The sequence below is a fragment of the Trachinotus anak genome, unplaced genomic scaffold (genome assembly GCF_046630095.1).
Source record: "Trachinotus anak isolate AG129_WGS33_773 ecotype Australia unplaced genomic scaffold, CSIRO_AGI_Tana_v1 ptg000025l, whole genome shotgun sequence".
NCBI lineage: Eukaryota > Metazoa > Chordata > Actinopteri > Carangiformes > Carangidae > Trachinotus > Trachinotus anak.
The window spans coordinates 12,657,205-12,681,205 of NW_027273876.1; the positions used below are offsets into that span (position 1 = coordinate 12,657,205).

A 24,001-nucleotide genomic window follows, 5' to 3' on the forward strand; every position below is an offset into this window, starting at 1 on the left:
TTAAAATCCGCACTTCTTGTTTCATAGATGTTTTATGTGGCACAGTATATTGCTAACGAACTTTGTTTTAGTTCGCCCCCCTACACACACACACACACACACACACCCAGTCGATGATAGGTTTTATCCGTACGACGAGTCAGGTGATATTTTCCGCTTCGCCATTTTGTGCTGCTGCGCCGGGTATTTATCAGAAGAGTCGTGACTGTCCCGTTTACACTGCTAGTTAGGTGGTCAGACTGTCCCTGCTGTACTCGGGTTTTTGCATTTAAAGACTGTGGCCTTCGATAGGTTTCGCCAAGCGCGATTTTCGATCAGTTATTAATCATTAATTTTGTATATTTAGTTTATTTTTATACTGTGTGAGGAAGAATGTCGGCCGAAAGCCCCGAGTACTCTCCGTTCTTCGCAGTGATGGGTGCCTCTGCGGCTATGGTGTTCAGCGGTAATTATCCAACCATTACCTTTCATGTTGAAGCTGTTTGTTAGTCACAAAATGTCCCTGTGTGCGTTTGCTGCTAACATCTTGTGCATTTATATCCTATTCTCAACAGGGTGCTTTGAATTGTCAAACATGGTACGTCCCAGAGACTGAAAGCCATACGCTAGCCTTGCTAAGGTTAACGTCGCAATGCTAAATCTTGAGCTGTAATTTGTTTAGATTTAGCTAGAGAAACCAGTGACTGTGGCTTTCTATTAATAAGCCAATGTTTAATTAATATTAGTTAGTTAATACGATTATCGCTGTTAGCCTTTCTGCCTCAACGACAGGCGGCAAAGACTAGTCAAGCCTAGTTGGCTAGCTGATGACGACTACATAAGTTAGCTTCGACGTTAGCTTAGTTCGGTTATGTAGCCTCAGCTTTCTCTGAATGGAAAGGACAAAACAGAAATTCATGCACATTGATAATTTAATAATATTTCACCATATTATTTAAGCAGCGCGTATTGTTTAACAGTAGGTTAAAGACGTACGATGTTCAGCTATATGCTATTATAAGTTAGCTGCTTGCTAGCTTGCTGTACTTGGTAGGAGATGGGTTGATTCTCACCTTTTTTTTCTTCAAGATGCTACACGGCTGCATAAAGGGTGTATGGGTGTTAAAAGCAGTGGGGGACAGGTTTCTTGCGAAAATATTCAATGCACCTTTAATGTATAAATCATTAACTAGTGACATTAGATTAACGTAGATCTGTATCAATTGTTTGCTTTTCTGCAACACTGTGTCATCTGTCAAATAGGTGGTGTGTCATCTTAATTAATGGAAGTCGTTTTATGATGAAAATCGCTTTTTCTTACAACTTAAGTGACCATTGGAAACCAGGATCAGCTGGTTAACTTCCTCATTGCTCAAAGGAATGACACAAGGTCACATGATTATCACATGATGAGACTTCTGACTTGGAATTGCCGTCTGGCTGCTGATTTCGAATAATATTAATGTAAATGCAAAACTTATCAAGTTTTGACTCTGTCCTAAGAAAATGTGGTTAATTTTACAGAAGGTAAAGGGTTGAACACCACTGACACCAGGGTTTTGAATAGAAAATGGGAAGTTGCACGGAGAGTGAACTTTGAAACCAGTTTGTTTTATTATTGGTCATACTTGTTTTATGGATCCTTTCCTGGTTTATTTGTCAGTCCTTAATGCAAGGTAAGAGCTATATAATATGCCTGTAGTGTGCTGCAGCACAGTAGAGGCCTACATGTGACTGACTGGTGGGATGGGTGCAGCTTCAATGGGAAATCAACAAGCTACTAATTGACCATGTAACAGAGGGCTTGACCCTCTGTAGCTAGAGGCCTTTTGGCGGGACTGACTCATTTATGGTGGTGAACGGTGCATGGGTTTTCACTAAGGGACATCTTCATGAATTGCTATAGTGTAAGACCAAAAGAAGAAATCCAGTTACCAAGATCTTTTTCCGATATAATGTGATCTTGGATTCTGTCCCCACATTTTCTTTTCTCATCAGAAATGTATACATCCATTTACCTATTTTATAGCCAAAGAGTCAAAGAAATGTTTTAACACGTCTTAACAAATCACACTGGGCTGCATGGTAATGAGAAATCTCAGAAGTCATCTTTAGCTGGAGATTTCTATATATTATCTGAGAAATTTCTGTGAGAAATCCAACATGGTATTTGAGGTATTACCTTTGTCATCACAATAAGGAATCACAGTTCATGATAGAAACATGTCCCATGATACAACTACATGATTTAATACTGTCCATCCCTACTTGCAAGTGAGAAGCAGCTGGATGCCAAAGCTGACCCTGTTCTCGTCATAGCTCAGGTTTAATGTGTAGCGATAAGCAAGGGCAACATGGTGGTGGCAGCGACGTCCCCTGAGGATAGCACTAGCACTAGTCTGTGGTGGTGGAGGAGTGACAGCTGGGGAATTAGCTAGTAGGGAAGGGATCATGTCGGCACAAAGAAGGGAAGTAGTGGTGGTGGGATGATAGGGACACTTGATGATTCAGGCTGCAGCTTGAAGGATCTTACAGCGTATTGTGGAGTCATTGACAGGAAATTGTAGCTTATCTTCCTGTGATGTCAGTCACTGATGTCTACACAAGCTGAAGGATGGTAGCTACAATTACAGATTGCCATCATACATCAATCTGTCATGTTTTGGGGCATCGATCAAACATCCAAGCTGTAGAGTATTGAAAATGACAAATTCACATCACAAGTCCACACCCAAGTGGATGGCTTAAACTTTCTTATCTGATCATGAGGGGGGAAAAAAGAATTAAATTAAATATATTTAATTTAAAGAAATCAACCTTTTATCTGGAACAGGCTGTAAAAGTTGCTGTGATCCTCTGGTGTCAGGTGATGTTGCTTTGTTTTAGTGGTCTGGTGACAGTTGATGGGGCTGCCATTAGTGATGTCTGGTTCAGAACAGGTGACACTCACAAGGTGGTGTAACCCATGGGAAAAGCACCACTACTCCCATGATTGCTGTGCTGCGGCGCTTCTGATCCCCCACTCAAAGTAACTTACCTAATGGGCCACATTTTCTCTTTTCTCTGCCAGAACAGTTAAAATGTAAAGGATGCTTATTATCTGGATAATTGACATGATTGATAAATCTCCTCATAGTGGTGTTGACCACAGTTTGAGATGTGTTTTCCCTGCAGTGTCCTTTTTCTATTTCCAGTGCAGGCACTGTTTGTGTATGTTCTTCATAGAATAGCCTACAACCAGTTTGTCACCAAGGAAGTTACTTATTCTGATAAGGCATTATTCATTATTATGCTTTCAGTTACTTGACCTTTAATTCACATTCACACTGTCTTCCTTTCACTCCTCAATTTAGAGATGTTTTTGGGTGACTGCAGCATACATGCTCTAGACATCCTTTGAGATTAAAATATGGATGCTCTAGATTGGTCAGTGTGTCATAATTTCTTTATGCAGCCTCATATCTTTACACATAATCCAACCGACATGCTGTTTTGTAAGTTGGGAAAATGGTTGTACCACTTTGAGCTTCCTGATTTTGTCATTTGTTCCTTTAAACCAGTATTTCCCCATTCACTGCTGATCAGCCTCTTGTTGCGTGGGCATTTTGCATGCATGATCATCTCTAGCTGGAGGCACCTCCTGCTCTGACATCACAAGGCGTCACAAGGGCATCCCATACATCAAATATTCTGCAGGGAGGAAAAAAAGAAAAGCTCTTTACCTAAGCTGAGGCGATTAGGATTAAAACCCAGAGGTTGTGCCTCCACCACTGCAGAAATCACCCTGCCACAGCATCAAACCTTTAATCGTCAGGACAGAACGGTAGTGTTCAGTGTTTCTCTGTCAACCCTCACCTGTCACACCTTAGTGAAGCCAAGAGTACGAAGAAAAAATGGAGTCAGAGGATAACGTTACTGATGGTAACTTATTACAAATGGATGGCTGAATGGCTAAAAGAAACAGCTGTTCAGAGGAAGGCTTAGGTGTTTTCACAATATTTTCCTAAAGCTTTTTTTGTGTAGCTAAATCACAAAGTGTGTTTTTGGATCTTCCCAAGCTGTGCCTGGTTATACTCATCAGACACATCTCTGTAGATGTGCAGGAGTGATTTAACCTTGGACTGATGGCATCAGTCTGGTGATAAATCCATGTAAGTGGTTGGGGATGTGGCTGGCTACCATGTGCACTTTTAAAGATTGGCCTGAATCATCTTCCTTTCAGGCTCTAGATCGATTTGCCAGAAAGCCTCACAGCTAGACTTGGAACTAACCAGGACTACCTCCTGGCTTGCTCAACACATTGCCACAAGAAATGAGAAAACACAGGGCAGGGTACTTCAGGCTGTATGCACAAGGCTGTCTTCCAAGATGATATCTCAAGAGACTTTTCAGATTTAATCATCATAAGTATGTTGGCTATGAGGAGCCAAGAAAACTATTCTGCAAGGCCCTTCTTTATTCACCAGTGAACTGATGAGATCAGTATATAAATGAAAGGATACAGTTCTGCATATTTTTTTGGATGAAACTGCTTTACAAGATTTCATCCAAGATTTTAGGGCGAGCGGCCATTTTGATATCCATTCAAAAATGACATAGTAACAACTAGATTTGACTTTTTTCATCACTGCAATAGAGAACCTAGAGTGTTCAGAGGCTATATTTAGCATCAAAGCAGCATCTGCAAATCTGAAAAAGGGAAACAACCCCAACTGTTGCAGAAAACATTGTATGTAAATATGTGATTTTTACTACTGCTGTATAGTGGAAGTACAGCCCAAATGTCGACCTTTATGGTAAGCATGTACAGATCACTGTATCAGACTCTAAACTAAAGTCAGTGTCATCTCGGAGCTTGCATTTGCTGTGGATTAGGGAATAGAGAAGTTCACGTTTACACACACTCCTCTGACATGAGGAAATCTAGTCAAACCTGCCTGTCGCTGATTCCTGACGCACTGCCCTGCTCTGTTTTACATCCCCAAAGATTCTCTCTCATCTCGCCTGGAAGTTGTCCGATTCTTTGTGGTTCTGCAGAATTATAACCAGTTCTTGATGGCTGGTTGTGTGTTCTATATTTGGTTTATATATAGAGCAGGGTGATTATTGATTTTCTCTCCTCCTGCCATCAGACTTGGTTTCGTGTGAGTGCCTGTGACGTAGGCGTCACTGTGCTTTCTCTGCAGCGTCACAGACCAGCGGAGCCAATATGCTGATGAAGCTTTTTGTTCTCCCTCTTCCCCATCACATTACAGTGATACTAGCTAGAAACCAGCAGATGTCATTTGAAGGTGTACTGCTAGTCCCCCCCGGTACTTATTCTGTTCTAATGCTGGCTCTGGAAATGTGGTATCCTGCTTCTCTTGTGATGTCAGCAGTTCCCAGTGTGCTAAAGCCTAATGAGGCTTTTTCATTCAGAGGGTGATTTACAACCCTGCACCAGATTCAATTCTGAAATGACACGCACTAAAGCAGAGAGACAAACTGTGACAAGGCTGATTTTTGGTTGTGTAGTATCTCTCAATAGAAAAGACTGTTAGCTGGTATTTCCATTCAAACACAAGCAGAATTCCCCAAGTGGAGCCATGTTGGATTTTTAAGGGGAACAGAAATTGCTCAGTTGTACTGTTGCTCAATCTCTTATTTCACTTCTGCCTCATCATCCAGCTGTGTCCTCTGTAACCTAGCCTATTGTAACCTGCAGTGTATTGTGTGCACTCTAGTTTGCTGTCTTGTTTATTTAACTAACCTCTCTCTCTCTCTCTCTCTCCCCCCCCCCCCCCCTGCCAGCCTTGGGAGCAGCCTATGGCACAGCTAAGAGCGGTACAGGAATTGCCGCCATGTCTGTGATGAGGCCGGAGCTAATCATGAAGTCAATCATCCCTGTGGTCATGGCGGGTATCATAGCCATCTACGGCCTGGTAGTAGCGGTGCTGATTGCCAACAACATCTCAGAGAAGGTCTCCCTCTACAAGTGAGTTCAGTTGACCAAAGTCATATATTCACTCATTTGTGTTGTCTAGATTTCATTTCAGGTTAGTTTCAGCACATCTCTAAAGCCAAGTTTTGTATTGAGTCATAGGTTTGGCATAAGCCACGGTGCATAGTGCATGTTGTCATTTTGTTGTTCAACAAAATCCCCCAAAACAACAATGACTTTTTCCCACCTAAATGTTTCATATGTTGCCGTGGCCTTGATGTAGGTCCACTGTCCACCAGCTTCATTAATCATAAACTATTCAACTGTTCCACTGGATGACATTTCTTCATCACAATGAGCACAGCCAGTTGCGGTTAAACAACTCAAGACTGCAATTTCAGTCTTACCACATTAATGCACATGTTCGGGACACCTCCATGCAAACTCTTGTCTGCAGTTTAGACTACCTGAGGAAGTGCACTTGCTGTGCTCATTCTCCCAACGCTGTCATATGACTCTTTTTTTAATAGTTTTATGGCACAGGGGCATAATAAAAATATAACACCAGTTTCAACATTTAGATTTACTGGAATTCAACTTAACATATTGAACATGAGCATATCTGCAATGAATTGTGTGCACATTGTGTTCACGGTAATTCTGAATAGACTGGTTACAGATGTGACAAACTCATTTGAACAGCTTTTACCATACAGCTCTGTTGTATGGAAAACCAGTCACCCCATTCTTGCATTACAGGCTCTGATCAGAGTTGCACAAGTATCGAAGGTGCTCTGACTTGTGCATGTTCAGTTAAAATGCTCCTTTGGTCAAATTGTCAACCCAGATCACCGACTAATCAACATGCTTCTGCTGACTAACACTTGTCTGTGTGTCTTCAGGAGTTTCCTTCATCTGGGAGCTGGGCTGAGCGTGGGCCTCAGTGGGCTGGCAGCAGGCTTCGCAATTGGCATCGTGGGCGACGCAGGCGTGAGAGGCACAGCTCAACAGCCAAGGCTTTTTGTGGGCATGATCCTCATCTTGATTTTCGCTGAGGTCTTGGGTCTCTACGGGCTCATTGTTGCCCTCATTCTCTCCACGAAATAAACACCCAAACATCTCCACTACAAGATCTGTCCTTTATGTTGCTGCTGGAGAAAAAGTGTAAAACGGGGAAAAAATTGTAAAAATTTCTGCCACACAAGGTGAAAGAAGTGAAGGCGGGGAAAAAATGAATTAAAATGGCTCCATAAATATGGTCTTATCTCAACAATGTGTACAGTCGTCCCAATTTGATAGTCAACTTGTAAATGCGCAATGTAGTGATTTGTCTGTCTTGTGTGTGCGTGTGTGTGTTTCAAAACAACTGTATGATGAAGATTCCTTTTTTCCCTCCACTTATTTCAGGCCTTGAGGCCAGCTGAGGCAGCTTGGCCTCTGGTCTTAGAGAGCTGACCAAAGGGCCACACAGCTTTTTCTCCTCCCATATCGACCTGGGAGATGACACAATTTCTGCATTAATCTTGAGGATCTATTTGTAAAGAGAAATGTGTATGGACTTCAGATTTTTTTCCACTGATTTTATTTATAAGAAATTGTTCATTGAACTGTTTAATGCAGCAAAAGTCTTTAATTCCCCAGGATATATTATACATATATATATAGACATATAAATATCTATATAGATAGATTTAATGCACTGTGGGTTAATTGTGATAAGTGGTTGGAATTCCTCTGGATGTAATTCTTGGTTTAATAATTAAGATTGCCTTTAGTATGTTGCTGGTGGAGTGGGAGTTTTGTGTGTAGCTGTATTCTAATCATTACGGAAACATTCTCAAACTTCAGTGTTTTTCCTGTAGTACTGCTGTTTGCATTAAAGGTGTGTGTGCCCCATGTTGGGTCTCACAAGTGTAATTTCCAAAATTCATCTCCTCTCCATCTTATTCACCCCCCTCCCCCTCCCCATCTGTGGCTGTACGTCATCTCTTCCACATTCCAGCCATTAAAAATCCTGCATGGGTTTCGGTGTTTTGTTGCTGTTGGATATGAAGCTGAAGAGCAGGCTAGTTTCAGAAGATTTAATCCAGATCAAAAGAAGCTAGTTTCATGTATAGTTCCAATTTAAAAAAAATAAATAAAAATAAATAAATCACACAAGAAGACTTGATGGTATTGTTTGTATCATGCAGCAGAAATCAGATTAGTGTGCGAGTTTGGCCTAGTTATAGTTTTGTGCAAGAACTGGTCCAATTTGATCTGGAGAGTGTTTTCTGAAAGTGGAACTGCTGCTGATGCATTTACTGAAGCGCCAATCTACAATCCTGTATTACCACTGGTATTGAAGTTATCCTGATGTGTCGATGTGAATGTTTTCACAGTCGAATTAAAGAAGATTCCAACTTAGATTTGACTGGCTTCCAAACACAAAATATTGTTTTTAGTTCTGCATATCTCACTGTGACACATTTAAATACTGTACAAGCAGCATGACTTTTTATTAGCGCGTTTATTACAAAAGTGTGTCGCTAAAATTGCTGTAAAACAAACATTAACTGCTGATTTGCATTGTTCGTCTCTTCCTGTTTCTCTGGTGACAGCTGATAGACTTCATACTGTGGTTAACGCCTCAAGAGCTGCACATGCAGCACTGAGAGATAACACAGGCCTGTATTTCACTGCAGACAATGATTTTTAAATGAAGTAGAAAAGAAGATAATCAGTAAATAATGAAACTGTACAGACCAAAATGCAACATATAAAACATTACATTTTCACAACAGCTAATAGTTCTGCATTTTATTGTACTCTTCAAAGCCTATGTGCTGAAACGTGAACATAATTTGAGCAAACTAATGTCTTGGCTCAAGCTGTTTGGAGGCTGTTGAGCAGAGTCTGTGAAATACTGTTGATGGCGCTGAAGGTGGCGCTGTCGGGAAATGACTGTGTGAAGTCTTTGCCCTCCTCTATACTGCTGCTGAGCAGAGGATCCAAGGGCACAGAACCTGAAATGGAGAGGATAATAATGATGTTGACTGCGCTGCCTTGAACCAGTTAATAGCTCCATGGTAGTTTCACAGTATCACACCTGATGTGTCACTGCTGAGGAATGATTCACAGCTACTTTTAGGCCCCAAACTCTCAAGTGTCATCCTTGTTAATGATAACGAAAATCAAGTGGGTGTTCAGGGACACTGACTTAGAAATACTGTGAAACCCTCGCCAAAAGACAACTGTGACACAATGCGGTTTCCTTTGCTGGCAAAAGCTATGCAGCACTGTCAGATCGAGCAGGCCTCTCACTGCCACAGGGTAAGTTGAATTAGCTGCATCATTACTCAAAGAGATTGATCTGCACACAAAGCGGATAACCACTGAGCGAAACCGTTAAATCTATTCATTTGACCATGAGTTATTGATTAAATATGTATCATTATCTTTATCGAGGTATTTTAAACCTCCTGCTGCTGCACTGAAATCTGGATCGACCATTTTGGCAGCACGGTAGCGGATGTAAGATGCCCTCTAAATCATGAGTGGTGAATGAGGAGTGTTGTGCATACGTAGTGTGTTGTGACACCTTGTGGCTGCAAGATAACATTACATGTCTTTCAATCGCCGTGGTCTCACCTAGGAATGCTGATCCAGTGAGTTTGGCCAGTTCCTCACCACCACCCTTTGAGAATATGTTGCTGCATTCCTGAAAACAAAAAGTATTTATTTTAAAACAGACATTAAGGCAGCTGATTTCTAGATCAGCTTTACATCCTGCCACACTTGGATAGACATCACTGTAAACACAATTTCATTAGCAGGTATTGGTATTTCAAATGTGAATTCCCCAAACTATAGTATGAAAGTTTACTCACAGAACAGTGTGGACAAGCAAAGCCACTCATGTTCTCTATGATGCCCAGGATTCGTACACCTGTCTTCTTACAGAAGGTGATCTCTCTCCTCACGTCTCCTGTAGATACTGCCTGTAGCAAACACAAGACCAGCAACAGCAGTTTTCACTTAGTGTCATTCATCTGAAGGGGTTTCTGGTTAGGGTCCAGTCTAAAATACAGATATGTGGTGAAACTCAGCTGTTTTGACTGATAATAATAGTCGTGACTAAAGGGATTCATGCAATGCACATTTGTTAGAAGCATAAAATGATTTTAGTGCCTTTTAGCCTCTATGACAACGCACATGCTAAACCACATACATTATATGGCTTAAGAGGTAAACAGCCAAAGCTAAATTTTATGATCTTATTTGTCAGTGAAACCCTCCCTTACTGTGTAGCTCATATGCTTTATGTACAGCTGGGTCTACAAGTCTAGCGTGTACCTGCGGTGTGGTGACCAAAACGGCTCCATCCACTCTGTGTTTTTTAAGGTTCTCTAGTACGGCCAGATGCTCGTCAGATGTCCCTGGCGGCGTGTCCACCAGCAGCACATCCAGCTCTCCCCATGCGACGTCTGACACAAACTGGCCGATCAAAGCTGCGGGACAGGACATTCAGAGATGGTGCAGATATTGAGCAAGCACACTAGTGATTTTTATTATCTTATTATTGTGCAATTCTTTCATAAAAAGAACCAAAGCAAAACAAAAAACAATGATGTGGAAATATACTGGTACAGACCTATATTTCCAACTAGAGAATAGCACACCTGTTTTTTTGGGCCCCCTCCACACCACTGCTTCATCTGGGTCGTCCAGTAGGAAGCCGATGGACATGAGGGCGAGGCTCTTCTGGGCATCAGTGTAGACTGGCACCCAGCCTGAGTCACACTGGTGCACATCAGGCTTGCCCACACTCAGCATGCGTGGGATACTGGGGCCACACAGGTCAACATCCAGGATACCAACCTGATGAACACAGTTTTGTTACATTAGTTATGCTGTTGGGATTATGTTAGGTTGTATAGGGTTGGTGTGCATTTCTATTTCATTCATTCATTTGAACACAAGTCAGGTATTGTGTACAGAAAAACACAAGACTGATAATACTGCAGTAGGAATGGCAGTGATTTCAAGTTCTTAATGGTGAACAATATGTGGACACTGCCAATGCAATGTAACTGCATTACAACCATGGGATAACAACATACCAGCATATACACACAGCTGTTCATGAGCTCACCTTCTTGCCAGCATGCCTGAGAGCCAACGCTAACTCTGTGGTGATGGTGCTCTTGCCCACGCCTCCCTTCCCTGACAGGACCAACACCACATGCCGGACCTGGGCCAGGCTCCCATCTCAGGTGAAAAGAGGGAAAATAGGATCAGTTCAGCATGAGCGCAGCAGATTCATTGGGGGGTTATTTCTAAACTGTTTGCGACAGTAAATTATGACAGAGGGTGATCTGAACGGTCGAGGTTATCTGAAACAAGGGTCAGAGAGAAATGTCGCAGTTACGGAGCGGGGTCACGTTTCGTCAGCCGGGTTCACAAGTTCAATACACGGTAAACTAGGTTAAAGTTTCTTCTGGATGACAGACAACATTTCTCACTGTGTAACAGCCTCTTCTTACAAACAATTACTCCTCTTGAAATTAAGAAAACCTTTCGTTCTGCTATGAACGATTGTAGACGTTTAAGCAGATTACATTGTTGAAAATATAAAAGTTAGGCTACATTCCAGTTAGCTTCTGCTAACCATTTTATACAGGCTATTACAGAACACGTCAGGTGCCATCTCTTAACATGAACATACACAGCTAATGTAAGAACTGAACCAGGTACAAGACAGACTGAATCATCCTTAAAAACTTTGTTGAAAGATATATTCGACCTACCATGATTTTGTTCCATGTTTTGGATTTGGGGCTACAACCATGGATCATGGATGTATAATAAGACCTGGATGCCGGATCTAAAAATGGCGCCCATTCAGTTCAATACGAGTTGCTCGCCTGGCGCATACGCCGAAAAAGTTTCTGGCTTCCGGTTACTTCCGCGTTATGCGGCCCATAGAGACTGCGCAGTAGTGTCACTCCCATCATGCCTTTGGGCAATGAGAACGGGCGAAAAACGTTCTCGATCTGGCGCTGCGCGTTCACGAGTGCTCTGCCAGCGGACTTGATGATGTGTAACCATAGTAACAGACCTCCGCAGGACCGGCCCGGGGCTTTAAACACGGATTTAAAACGGGAACAGCAACAACATTCAGTCTGAAGCTTCAGAGCCTCAAGTCACATTAGAAATCAACATTTAAAAAATCATAACCAGGCAAAAATATTACGTTCAAATAGTCTTTTTGGCATTTTTAAGATATGGATGCTGCATGTGACAGATAACTACAGCTCATCAGATAAAGTTATTACGTTTACTTTCTGTCATTGAGAAGCAGATTTATACGGCATGTCTTTAAAAAAATCAAAACTGCAGTGCTGTAGTGAAGCTTTATGTCCCGTGATTACTTAGCCCTCTTTCTATTTTTCACTGTTCTGTGTCACAGATATTTGATTTGAAAATGAAAAATATATCAACATTATTTTTTATAAAGATTTAATTTAAATGATGAATGCCACCGGACATTTAGCTACTGTACACTGAGCACACACTGAGGACGTGGGGAGTTAGATGGTGAGGACGGTTCTTCCCCTCAGGGACAGAGAGGGGCAGCGGGCTGCCGCGGCTCAGGCCCCCGCTGCTGACCCGGAGGACGCTGCGTCCAGGCCGGACTCAGTTATAGTTTAACCCGCTGACACAGTGAAGGTCACTAAATAATCTATAAATAATGAGGCGGTGGTTGTGACTGATGACAGGTGGTGACCTGCATTCAGGAGGAGACACTGCTGCTCACACATCACACAAACTATCACACAGAAGCTCAGTGACTTAAATTAAAATACCTGAAGAAACTGTTAAGGAGGAAGTTCAGGGAACGTTCCGCGAAGGTTCCCCCGGGAACGTTTGGGGAACGTTCCGCGGCGAACGTTCAGCGAAAGTTCCACGATGTAAAAAGCACCTCAACCCATCTTGTTACCGGATGTTATGCTAACTTCAGGTTGACGTCTCTGTCAGTGTTTTTTAAATAGTTTCAATTTGTTAAAAAAAAAAAAAATAAATCAATAAATGAAATGCATGTTGTTGTTTTTTTATAAAGAATTTGTATTTGTCTTGCTGGGCAGGGAGGGAACCCATCTTGTTCGCTGAACGTTCCCCTGGGAACGTTTGAGGAACGTTCCGCGGCGAACGTTCAGCGAACGTTCAGCGAAGGTTCTCCAGGGAACGTTTGGGGAACGTTCCGCGAAGGTTCCCCAGGGAACGTTTGGGGAAAGTTCCGCGGCGAACGTTCAGCGAAGGTTCCCCAGGGAACGTTCCGCGAAGGTTCCCCCGGGAACGTTTGGGGAACGTCCCGCGGCGAACGTTCAGCGAACGTTCAGCGAACGTTCAGCGATGTAAAGAAGCAGAAACTATCACAAAGAAGCTCAGTGACTCACGAAATTAAAATACCTGAAGAAAACTGTTATGGAGGAAGTTATGAAAAATCATATCGGCGTCTTAGTGAATCCACTTATGCGGCGAATGTATCGATTACAAAAACAATTACATTCCTGAAAAAAAAGTGTAAGAAGTGACGAATAAGTGCGACAAAAAAAAACAAAAATCACAAAATGAATGAACCTTGATGTGTGTAGAAGAAAACTCGCCTTTGTTTGTTTATTCACTTTTCACACTAACTTGTTCTCCTCCTGACGACACTAGCAGTAACCTAGCAACCATCCTCGTTCCCGAGACACAGCGGGACCGCGGATAGAGTGCACGTACACAGTGGTGACGTCACTCAGAGAGAAAAAAACTTTTCTGGGCTTTTTCTGAGCTTTGAAAAACTTTTACAAAGATTAAAACCCCGTGGATTAAACATGTAGAAGAGAAAGATTGATATGTGGCTGTGTGCACAGCTGGAGGTGTCCTGTTAAAAGTTTTACAGGCCTCTCTTTTACTATTGCGGTCTTTGGGAAAAATGCTTTTTGGGCCGCAGGGGGATTTTTCGCTGCAATACCACGAGTGGCCACCGGAAAGAATTGACTGCCAGGCTGAGCGGCGGCGCCATGTCCAGGTCTTATAATACATCCATACATACATACATACATGCACACTGCACAGAATTGAACTACTTCCGTCTAACATCATGGGCCATCTATCCAATCACACAGCACATGTTGCACATAAGTCCCACCTCTTTGGCAGGGCCACCAATAGGCTGTCGGGGCACACAATGGTGTGTTCATGGTACACAACAAACTTTCAGAATCTGCATTAGCATGACTGGTTGGTTTATCAATGGAAATACATAAATGTTTAATAGCCCAAAAACGACGATAACAACCTGAACCTGTTGAATAGTTGGCTCCAAATATTCTTCCAGATATAGACACAAATAGCAACATGTATCTATTTAACATTATATTGATTGCTTGAGTCATTATCCCAAAATTTTTACACACAAAATGAAGTAATTTTTTAAAGTCGTAAATTCCACTTCAATAAAATAATGAACAGTAGCATAACAAAATGATAACAACATAACTTTGTATTATTTACAGTACTTTAATGGGTCTGGTGAATGATGAATATAATCAAATACCAAGTATATTATATAAGCTTTTGGGCACAGAATGGGTATTCCCCTCCCTGTGTTATAAACTCAGCACACGCCACATCATTTGCAGAAGGGCCTCGGTCATTATTCCACATATTCTTAACTCTCTTAGATAAAGGTAACTAAGTAAATTAACATAAATCCCTCCTCCACACAGGTCCTATCCAATAAGCACAAGATGAGGGCGGGGACAAGTAATGTTTACGTCTAGGTCGCGTAGAAGTGGGACAGAGTGCAAACTGCACCTGTCACATAGTCGGTTTCAGAGGGACACCGCCTTTCAAATGAGCCACTGCAAGACAGTGTACAGGAAGACTACTGTAAGGTAAGAGTATGACTGCCTTTGAAATTTAAATATCCCTGCTGTAATGTAAGTGCCTAAGTTTTAAAGTTAAAGAAAAAACTAAATAGACATTGGGTAGTTTGGTCAACATATAAACAGTATTTTAGACACTAAGCAGATATTATCTAGAATGATTTACTATGAGAAATGTAGATAGTCTTATTGCACTGACTTGTCTAGTGTATAGCGGATGATATTCAGTTGCAAGAGAATAGAAACTGGGTAGGACACAGACTGTGGTTGGATTTGACAACAGAAACATTTTTAGTATCTCAGTATCTTAAACATAACTCATTTATGTCGCTGTCACACTCCTATTGCGGACTGTATTCATATCATGGCCATGAAAACATTGGCTGACAAAGATACCGTAATTTGTCCTGACTGGGTTGTGCAGATGATGCATTTACAGTATGTAGGGTAAGGCCCAATTAAAATGAGACTAGCTCCAGACTAACTAATCTAAATTATTGGTATTTATCTCCTGCACCTGCTTGCAAAGCAGTTACCAGCTGCTGTGTTCAGTGCTGGCATTAACGGAGACATGCTATCAGGTTGAGGAAATAAAGACTGTCCTTGCGGTTTGAAGTGTCAACTATAGGTCATTATAACAGAATAAATCTTTAACAATTGTCATATAGCCTAAAATAATGGTTTGTAATCTAGACACTTTCTTTTACTTCTACAAGTGAAGTTTTGAAACTCTTGACTTTTCCGAAAAACAAAACACTGGAATTGACACAGTTGATCGTGATGACTACTGACTGAGAAGGTGGTAAATAGTTCACTTCAAGATATGTTTTCATTTTAAAAGCAAACATGCTTGTCAGTTGTGTTTTTCCCTGTTTTCTGGGTCTTAAAGTCCAGAGCAGAGTGTGAAGTAACAAAAATATCCAACTAAGAATTATGCTTGTGTTACTAAATATTGTTTAAATACAAACTGAATAGAGGCAGAATTCAAGTAGTGTTCTTGTCAGCAGAATTGCACGAAATGCATCAACTTCACTGATTGCTCAGTCTTAATTACAACCATCTTGATAATGTAGTGTCTGTGTTTGTCGTTCTGTGTCATGATGGAACAGACTTAACAAGACATAGATGTTTTAATTGTTTTCACTGAACTTTTGATCCACTTCATTAAACTGCCAGATATTTCTATAGTAAGGTACAGTCAATATTAGCACAGGCATAAACATAAGTATATTAAAATCTATGATATATGCTCAGTATACATTGCGGTCCCTGGGTTAGATGATGTTATCAGTGTCTATGTGCTGATGAGGCTAGCTAACGTGCTGCCACAGTGGCAAAGCAGAGGGTTGGGTTTAAAGGTTAAACAAGTGCATGGAAACACTTCCTGCTGCCAACTGTGACATATGCAATGGATAGAAATAGGCAAGCTACCACACAAAGATCAATTTGTAGGAGACTAGAATTTTTTCCCTTACAAAGATATTTTGCAGCCTCCTAGTGACTGATTAGTTAGTGAGGAGATTAGGAGAGTAAACACACTGTTGAATGTTTCCTGTTTACAATTTTTACTGACCTAATTTAAGTCCAACAAGTCTGTGAGACATTTGAGAAACACCATAAGAATGCGAGGTAGTTTATCAATTTTTGGGGAAGAATAACATTTCACCCTAGAATTCCTCAGTCAAACCTCATCAGTCAAACCTCATCTTTAAAAAATGAAATAACACAAACAATTTAGGATTATATATTCTGGTCATTGGTTTACGGTATTTCATTTGTTTGACATCTAAGTTTGCAATTTTCAGTTGAATCAGTATGATGTGAATTCCCAGAAAGTCCTCTTCAATGTGAAATAGAAAGTTACTTCTGTCTCTTCCTTGAATATGGCCTGCTAGGTTTGGAAAATGTGTAATCGGATATGTTTGTGAATGTGTCACAAATTAATTTGACCTCAAAAAACAAATTGAACAAGTAGCGAACCAGGAGGAGAGCACTGACCTCATTTTACAAAGTACATGGCCTACTGTACAGATAGCAGCTGGTCATAAGGTGTTGGGTCTGCTGTCCACAGAGCTGCCATGCTGAGAAGAGGCAGAAATGGCCGGGCTCGGCATTTGGCCTGGAGTGAAATACGGCAGGAGACAGATGCAATGGCAGTGATCCAGACATTGGACAAAGAGGAGTGGGAAGACCAGACAACAACACAGGTGAGACACTGGGGTTTTTTCGACTAGAAGAAAAGATGAAAATGGGTTAAACATGAATAGAGAAGTGGAGAAAAGTGGGGATTTAGAGGGAGAGGGTGTTGTGGGGAATTCATATATTTTTTAGAAGAGGAGAATTATACACCTACAAGTCTTACTTGCTTGATGTCAGGGGATAAGAAACAGCTATATCCAGCGTTTTTGTCTGCAGAAAAATCAAAGGGGAACCATGGCCATGTATGAAAGATCATATTTCTACCTGAGTACCAGTAGTTTTCCACTGGGAGTATCCCCTGTCTGGAATGGCCGTGTGTAAGACATGGTCAGTCTCCAAAGGGAAGGACAGGAGCCCCAGTATTTTTGGAAGGGGTCTCATTTTACTTACTAGCACACATGACTTCTCTCACCAATAGGAACCATGAACAGCTTTTAGTGAAAAGGATTTGAAACATGGTATATGGGTGATGACTCTCATTTGGCTCTTTAAATTGTAGTTTGCAACACAGCAAGATTATGATTTTCTGTTCAGGCTAACCTAACCTAACCTATTACTCTTTTAGTTCGGGCTCTCTTACCACTACAACATTTGTTGTTTACAAAAAGGCATCCCAACAGCCAGTGCAACTGATAAAATATTAAATACAGTTCTGGATCTAATTCCTCTCCCTGCTACCGAGCCAACATTTCTGGACCATGGCTACGTCTATGGACTTACAAGATGCTGTTTGTACTGTCTGTGTCAACCAGATCAGCGATTTGGAGTCTGACGTGGATTACCTGGCGAGTTCCCAGACTGACTCTGAGGTGGTGGCCTTGCCCTGCACAGCACCGGTGATCGGGGAGTCTTTCTGCCAGTGTGACCGACAGGAAGAGCTCAGCCCAGGATTCACTCTTATCAGTGACTGCCTCTGTGGGGAGGAAGATCAGGGTGAGCAAGAACTAATGAATACAGTAATACACCATATGAACATAGCAGGGTATTTTATAAATTGGCACAGGTGTTGTATTGAGGCTGCAGAGATTAATATTACAATACAAGGCCTTGAAAATATTACACATACTATATTTGGTGCCTTGAGCAATAGCCCAATCAATTCCAGTAAACCAGATCACAGTGAAATGAACATAGACATGGCATAAAAAAAGACACTGATAGTAAACACATAATTCAGACTCTGGCCATGTGTTTAATAAATAAGTGAGAATATCCTTGTGAGAGACATACAAACAGGATAAAAGTGTCTATAGGCATGCTTGCTATCTCACAGTGCTGAGCTTAATGCTAATTTCAGCATGCTAACACTCTCACAATCTCAGGATGTTATTTGTTCTGCAGTTGTCTGGTCATAAACCAAAGTAGAGGACTGATTTTAATTTTTAATTTTAAAGGGATCACTGAAGTTATTACAATTCATCACAAGGGTGACGTGGATATTAGTAGCAAAAATGTCCTGGCAATCCCTTCAAATAGTTGTTGAGACATTTCAGTCAAAACTACAAAGTCATTGTAGTCATTAATGCTGTACACAATTTCGTGCCAATCCATGCGGCAGATGTTAAGATGTTTCAAAGAATAAGTGAAAACACTTTGACCTGCTGGTGATGGTGCAGGGCCAAGTCAGAGGATCCCAGTGAGTTGGCCACATCCTCTGAGGACCATGATTGTCTTTAACAAATCTCACATCAGTCTGTTCAATAGTTGCTGAGATATCTCAGTCCGGACCAAAGTGGTGGACCAACCAACAGAGTGATATAGCAGTCAGGCTATACCCTAAGTAATTATGAATTACAAAGTATGAAATTGCAGCCGGGCAGTATAACAAACGTCTGGTGTGTTTCTTAGGTTTTGAGTGGGTATGGGACGAGCACTTCAAGTCTTCCGGAGCCTTCCTCAGCTGTGACGACAGGAAGGTGAGCTTTCACTCAGACTACAGCTGTGGCACAGCTGCCATTCGCGGCACCAAGGAGCTGGCAGATGGCCAACACTTCTGGGAAGTCAAGATGACGTCTCCTGTCTATGGAACTGATATGGTGGGTAGCAGTCTCTTGAACCATCAAATGAAATTAGCAGCGGCCAAAAACACCTCTAAAAGTGCCTCTCAACCTCTGATTGAAAAGAAAAATGTCAAGTATCATTATAATCTGATGAGCCAGAGCTACTATTGCTCTCTTCTGAGGTTTTGTTTTCTGCTGTTTGATTGGTTTAGATGGTGGGAATTGGAACTTCAGAGGTGAACCTGGAGAAGTTCAAATACAGCTTTGGCAGCCTGCTGGGCCATGATGAAGACAGCTGGGGGCTCTCCTACACAGGTTAGAGAGTCAGATTACAGGGAATACAACAGACCTTGAGTTATCACAGGAGTCTGTGAAACTGGATGGAGACTTTTTCAAATAATCACACATTCAGGAAAATCTAATAGTTCAATTTCTTATCTACATCTGTTTAAAGGTCTCCTCCAGCACAAAGGGGACAAAGTGAAGTTCTCCTCTCGATTTGGGCAAGGCTCCATCATAGGAGTGCACCTGGACACCTGGCACGGCACCCTGACCTTCTACAAGAATCGGCACTGCATAGGTGTGTGTTTCCCTGTAATTAAAGCAGGACCTGTAACCTTCATATACAATGAAAAGAAAAACAGCATTTTAATGTTTCAATATTTTACATCCTGTCACCTCTTCTGCTCTGAACAGGCATCGCTGCCACGAGGCTGCAGAACAAGAAGTTCTACCCCATGGTGTGCTCCACAGCAGCCAAGAGCAGTATGAAGGTGATCCGTGCCTGCTATACACCCACCTCCCTGCAATACCTTTGCTGTGCCCAGCTCCGTCAAATGTTGCCCCGCTGCTCAGACGTGCTCAGTGCTCTGGAGCTGCCTCCAGGCCTGCGGACCCTCCTCCACACACAGCTGGGCTGGGTCTTCACCCTAAGCAGCAGCCCCGAAGCCTCAGAGCAGCACAGCGACTTGCCTGAGGACTTCTACGAGGAGACGAGCCTACCTTCCAGCCCTAGCCCCAGCCCCATCATGAGCCCGGTATCCAGCCTGAGTGCCTGCGCCTCTCCGAGCCCCTCCACCAGTCCATTTCCTGACCCCGTCTCATACCAGTGCCCCTGTCAGACATCACCTCAAACTCAACCCTGCAGTTGCCACTGCCCTCCAACTCCTCCCAGCAGCGACTATGACAGCTGCTGCTCTGAGCCAGAGGAGTACCAATGCAAAAGATGCCGCTGGACATGACACAGTAGCCAAAATATATATTTAAGTATTTAGCACACAGCTATTCTACCATTGCCATCAATACCTTCTGTTGGAAATCACAGAGAAAAGAGCAATCTTGTCTTTTAGCCAATATTTGAGTGGATATTTAAGTGGATTGTTGCTTCTCATTTTTTATCTAGCAATACTGTGTCATTCAGACAACTGTGTCAATGAGCGGGGAGAATGGAGTGTGTCTGTAGTGTGTGAGACATTTAATGCAGTTGGGATACTAGAGTGACATTGGGGTCATTCATTCTCACTTTAGCCAATTACTAGTCACTGTTTTTGGAAGGCCAAATAAGACTGACAAGAAAAACAAAACAAAACAAAAAAAAAACACCCTTGTCATTCTCAGGGATAGACTCCAGGATGAAAGGAGTAGCTTTTTGATACTTTGGAAATGACTTTTTGTAAATGTGTTTTGTAATCAGCATTTGGTTTGAATACCAACAGCGGTTGCGTTCATGCTTACAAGAGGATTTGCTGCTCATCAGTGTTTTTTCTTTGTACATTTATGATTTGTTTATGAACTTTCTTACTCAGGCAATTCTATAAAATAAAAGAAAAAAGAAAAAGTTCTGTTGCGGCTAATTTTTATACACGGGTTCATACACATACAAATAACGTCATACAGTTAGTGGAGCACAGTTTACATTTATTCATATTAGAACAAAATATTGTATTAACATAATACACATCATATAATTCCTTATTTTACAAAATATATTCTATCAACATTCTCTATTCCTTGAATCTGCAGAGGTTCAGATGGGTATAAATAGCTTTTCACTGGAAGGTGAACATGATATCTAAGGCATATATTTAGCTTGTAAACATCAACATTTATATATTAGCAGCCAAGTGGTGACACAGTGTCATTAGAAACCAGATGAATCCTCACTGATATCCATCCATCTCATTCACAAGTGGACAAATTAGTCCAGGACCAGCTGGGGGTTCTGGGCTGTGAAGCAGCGGTAAACTCTGGCTGATATCTCTGGTCCGATACGTCTCTCTTTACCTCCACTTTTCACTATGAGACCAGCCAGCAGCCCCTTTCTCTCCTCCTCTGACCCCAAGCCCTGGTATGCCTAAAAAAAAACAAAAACAAACAAAAAAACATGGGAATTTAAGTAAAAGCAAAGTGTGATTTTTGTGAATTTATTCTGTAAACTGAGGATCAGTCCGGTCTACCTGCAGCAGCAGCTGAGGAGAGGGATAGGCCTCAGTCACAGTGGAGGCCACAGCGGGGCTAACTCTGTTCAGCTGTTGGATCTGTTTGCTCCAGACCTGGATCAGCCCCGAGCCATCCCTCTCTACCCGAACCCCACTGGCCCACGAACCGTCCACACAGAAGGGCAGCTCTGCTCGCTCTGTCAGGAGTCTGTAAGGACAGTGAAGGACATCTCATCATGGTGCTCAAGTTCGTGAGCAAGCATATTTGGCTTAACAGGCCAATAATCATTTAGAGTAGACCTCTGAAGGAAACCGTCATTTTCTGCTTAAAGTCACAACAACTCAAGTGGGTGCGCACTTGAAAGGGCGTTTTGATAAGGCCTTAGTGACGGCGCACACGTGGTTAGTGACCTCCTGCCAGCCATCCAGGAAGACCAGCGAGATACTCTTGCAGAGCTGCAGGTAAACAAGAACCTGGAAAGATACAGAGACAGTGCCAAAGAAATCCCTCATACCCTGTGGACAGTGACCATCATTACATGAAGGAGATTTTCACAGTAAATGAAAATCACAAAGATGTAGAGTAAACAAACCTCCTCAATATCCAGATTCTCCAGTCCCAGTTGGGATTGCACCCCACAAGCATTTGTCCTGTTGGTAAGTAAACCAACATGTTAGGTCAGATTGTTCGCATGAAAGCTAACACAGAAGTGTTTTATCCCACTAGAAATGAATACATTCAAAATAATAAAGTTACTAAATAAAGAAGCACATGAATCATTAAGTATCTATCTGTCAAACACAGACCACAGTCTCCGACAGATACACTGACCTGTAATCTAGCTGAGGGTCTGTCACTAACAGAGTGACCACCTTCTTGGCATCACGGTTGAGACACTCCAAAAGAGGACTGAGAAAAGACCCCACCCCGGTCTCCTCCCCTTCACTGTCTAACATCTGCAGTGGCAACAAAAATCAGTGCTGCAAGTCAACAGAATCCACCAGAGAATTGATTAATTACAACTTGAAAGGCTGCTTACTGTCTTCACGGAGATCACCATGTCCATGAAGTCAGTCAGACCCAGCACCACGACCACTTGCTCCTCCTCCTCCACCGAGCCCATGCCTTCGACTCCCTGCTAAAGACAGATCTGTGATGATTGCACTGTAAAAACCGAAACAACCAAGAAAGACATACTCTACATGTGTAAAGAAAGAGTCCAGACATGCATATTAACCATGTTCATTTTGAAGATGTAGATAACATGCAAAATGCTCAGAATTTAAACAAAGAGAAATCTAAGTTGAATTTTAGTATTGCAAGGTTTTTCTGTTATTGAACGCATCAGGTGCTTACCTGAGGTAAATCTCTGGTCCAGGTGATGCTGTGAGGAAGCTGCTGGCTCTCAATGCTACACCTCCACTCAAGGGCAGCCAGCGTGTCCAGCAAGATGTCTGAGCCATCCTGTTGCAGAAGAGCTGGAGAGAAACACACTGGCTTATAGATGCATATGCACCATTTCAGCCTGTTGTCACAACCTAGACGGATGGTGCCTTTAAGGATCTTTATAAATACTGATAGATGAATAAGAGAAAAACTAATATATATATATTCACTTTATCTAATGAGGATACAAACATAATACCAAATAACTAAATTGCACCCAAATTGTTGGCATGTTGTCATAGTCGATGGAGGCAAAGTTTCCGACAGCACCTGAAGGCATCACGGTGAGCCTGCTTACCTGGATCGACGCAAACAGTCAGACACCTGAGGCAGTTCTCCGGCCTGAGACTCTTGAGGTTTTCCGCAGCTTCCCTCCTCCTCTGCTGCTCCCGTCTCCTCTCCTCCTTCTCCTGGGCCCTGGCTACTCTCCGCCTCTCTCCCTCCTCCTTCCTCTCCCTGGCTCTCTCTCTGTCCGCCTCGATCTCCTCCCTGGAGCGGCGTTTCCTCGCAGGACTCGGTGTCCCGGAGCCGTGCGGCCGCGGAGGAGCCAAAGCAGAAGTTTGACCCGACTCCCTTTTCCCCTTTTTCCGTCCGCGGTTTGAAGTGGGATCTTCTGTCGTTGCTCCTCGACTGCTCTCATCATTGTTTAAATCATCATTGTTTGTCTCGGTGTCGGCTTCCTCCTCAGATTCAGATATTTCCCATGTTTTAGCTCTGCGCAGGACAGACATATCCAAGGTTTTAAGGCATTATCCAGCTACATGAACACACGGTTTGTGAAAAGCAGGCTCACCTTTAAATCGGAGCAGCAGTGTTTGTATCGCACTGATACGCGATGGTGTCCGCGGAGGGACAAGTTTTCTAAAAACGCGCTGCATATATTCCCGTATCCCCCTGCCAGAAACCTTTAGACAGGGATATCTTCTGTTAAGGAGATGATGCGTGTTTAATCAGAAACAGCAGCTGGACTATAGACCAGCAGCCACATCTGTTGGTTTTATTGATTTGGATTTCAGGACACACTGATATGTCAGCGATTGAACGGATGCAAGTAAGGGACGGTGGACTTTAAAGATCTAAAATTAAGATTTAGCTGTACT

General features: G+C 42.3%; 4 protein-coding genes across 5 annotated transcripts; 2 read left to right on the plus strand and 2 right to left on the minus strand.

Moving 5' to 3' along the window:
- Positions 1–155: 155 nt before the first annotated feature.
- atp6v0cb (ATPase H+ transporting V0 subunit cb) lies at positions 156–7,795 on the plus strand. Its single transcript, XM_071463560.1, has 3 exons — positions 156–445; positions 5,770–5,953; positions 6,802–7,795. Exons 1-3 carry the CDS (start codon positions 373–375, stop codon positions 7,004–7,006), a joined length of 462 nt encoding a protein of 153 aa, XP_071319661.1. The 5' UTR covers positions 156–372; the 3' UTR covers positions 7,007–7,795.
- Positions 7,796–8,373: 578 nt separating this feature from the next.
- On the minus strand, positions 8,374–11,826 carry nubp2 (nucleotide binding protein 2 (MinD homolog, E. coli)). Its single transcript, XM_071463559.1, has 7 exons — positions 11,689–11,826; positions 11,034–11,149; positions 10,561–10,759; positions 10,235–10,389; positions 9,769–9,879; positions 9,530–9,599; positions 8,374–8,904 (listed from the first exon to the last, which is right to left on the minus strand). The coding sequence occupies exons 1-7, from the start codon at positions 11,702–11,704 to the stop codon at positions 8,765–8,767; spliced, it is 807 nt and encodes a 268-aa protein (XP_071319660.1). The 5' UTR covers positions 11,705–11,826; the 3' UTR covers positions 8,374–8,764.
- Positions 11,827–14,656: 2,830 nt separating this feature from the next.
- Positions 14,657–20,853, plus strand: spsb3b (splA/ryanodine receptor domain and SOCS box containing 3b). Its single transcript, XM_071463562.1, has 7 exons — positions 14,657–14,826; positions 16,889–17,024; positions 17,769–17,949; positions 18,865–19,052; positions 19,229–19,331; positions 19,471–19,596; positions 19,713–20,853. The coding sequence occupies exons 1-7, from the start codon at positions 14,699–14,701 to the stop codon at positions 20,255–20,257; spliced, it is 1,407 nt and encodes a 468-aa protein (XP_071319663.1). The 5' UTR covers positions 14,657–14,698; the 3' UTR covers positions 20,258–20,853.
- On the minus strand, positions 20,854–23,741 carry eme2 (essential meiotic structure-specific endonuclease subunit 2). Of its 2 annotated transcripts, none has more exons than XM_071463565.1 (8): positions 23,200–23,741; positions 22,812–22,933; positions 22,495–22,590; positions 22,287–22,411; positions 22,048–22,105; positions 21,813–21,928; positions 21,473–21,662; positions 20,854–21,369 (listed from the first exon to the last, which is right to left on the minus strand). In XM_071463565.1, exons 1-8 carry the CDS (start codon positions 23,630–23,632, stop codon positions 21,214–21,216), a joined length of 1,296 nt encoding a protein of 431 aa, XP_071319666.1. In that variant the 5' UTR covers positions 23,633–23,741; the 3' UTR covers positions 20,854–21,213. The 2 variants fall into 2 exon arrangements, with proteins under 2 accessions (XP_071319666.1, XP_071319665.1); XM_071463564.1 differs by having other exon boundaries at positions 22,495–22,593.
- Positions 23,742–24,001: the final 260 nt, after the last annotated feature.

Excerpts from the sequence above, each read along its gene's own strand:
- atp6v0cb (XM_071463560.1), top strand. The coding sequence starts at position 373 with ATGTCGGCCGAAAGCCCCGAGTACTCTCCGTTCTTCGCAGTGATGGGT. Across the intron at positions 446-5,769 it reads TGCGGCTATGGTGTTCAGCG|CCTTGGGAGCAGCCTATGGC; the intron begins GTAATTATCCAA and ends CCCCCCTGCCAG. Across the intron at positions 5,954-6,801 it reads GAGAAGGTCTCCCTCTACAA|GAGTTTCCTTCATCTGGGAG; the intron begins GTGAGTTCAGTT and ends GTGTGTCTTCAG.
- nubp2 (XM_071463559.1), bottom strand. Across the intron at positions 10,390-10,560 it reads GAGGGGGCCCAAAAAAACAG|CTTTGATCGGCCAGTTTGTG; the intron begins GTGTGCTATTCT and ends CCTGTCCCGCAG. Across the intron at positions 8,905-9,529 it reads CACTGGATCAGCATTCCTAG|GTTCTGTGCCCTTGGATCCT; the intron begins GTGAGACCACGG and ends TCTCCATTTCAG.
- spsb3b (XM_071463562.1), top strand. The coding sequence starts at position 14,699 with ATGTTTACGTCTAGGTCGCGTAGAAGTGGGACAGAGTGCAAACTGCAC. Across the intron at positions 17,025-17,768 it reads AAGACCAGACAACAACACAG|ATCAGCGATTTGGAGTCTGA; the intron begins GTGAGACACTGG and ends TGTGTCAACCAG. Across the intron at positions 19,332-19,470 it reads CTGGGGGCTCTCCTACACAG|GTCTCCTCCAGCACAAAGGG; the intron begins GTTAGAGAGTCA and ends ATCTGTTTAAAG.
- eme2 (XM_071463564.1), bottom strand. The coding sequence starts at position 23,632 with ATGTCTGTCCTGCGCAGAGCTAAAACATGGGAAATATCTGAATCTGAG. Across the intron at positions 22,594-22,811 it reads GGACCAGAGATTTACCTCAG|CAGGGAGTCGAAGGCATGGG; the intron begins GTAAGCACCTGA and ends ATCTGTCTTTAG. Across the intron at positions 21,929-22,047 it reads AGAATCTGGATATTGAGGAG|GTTCTTGTTTACCTGCAGCT; the intron begins GTTTGTTTACTC and ends GTATCTTTCCAG.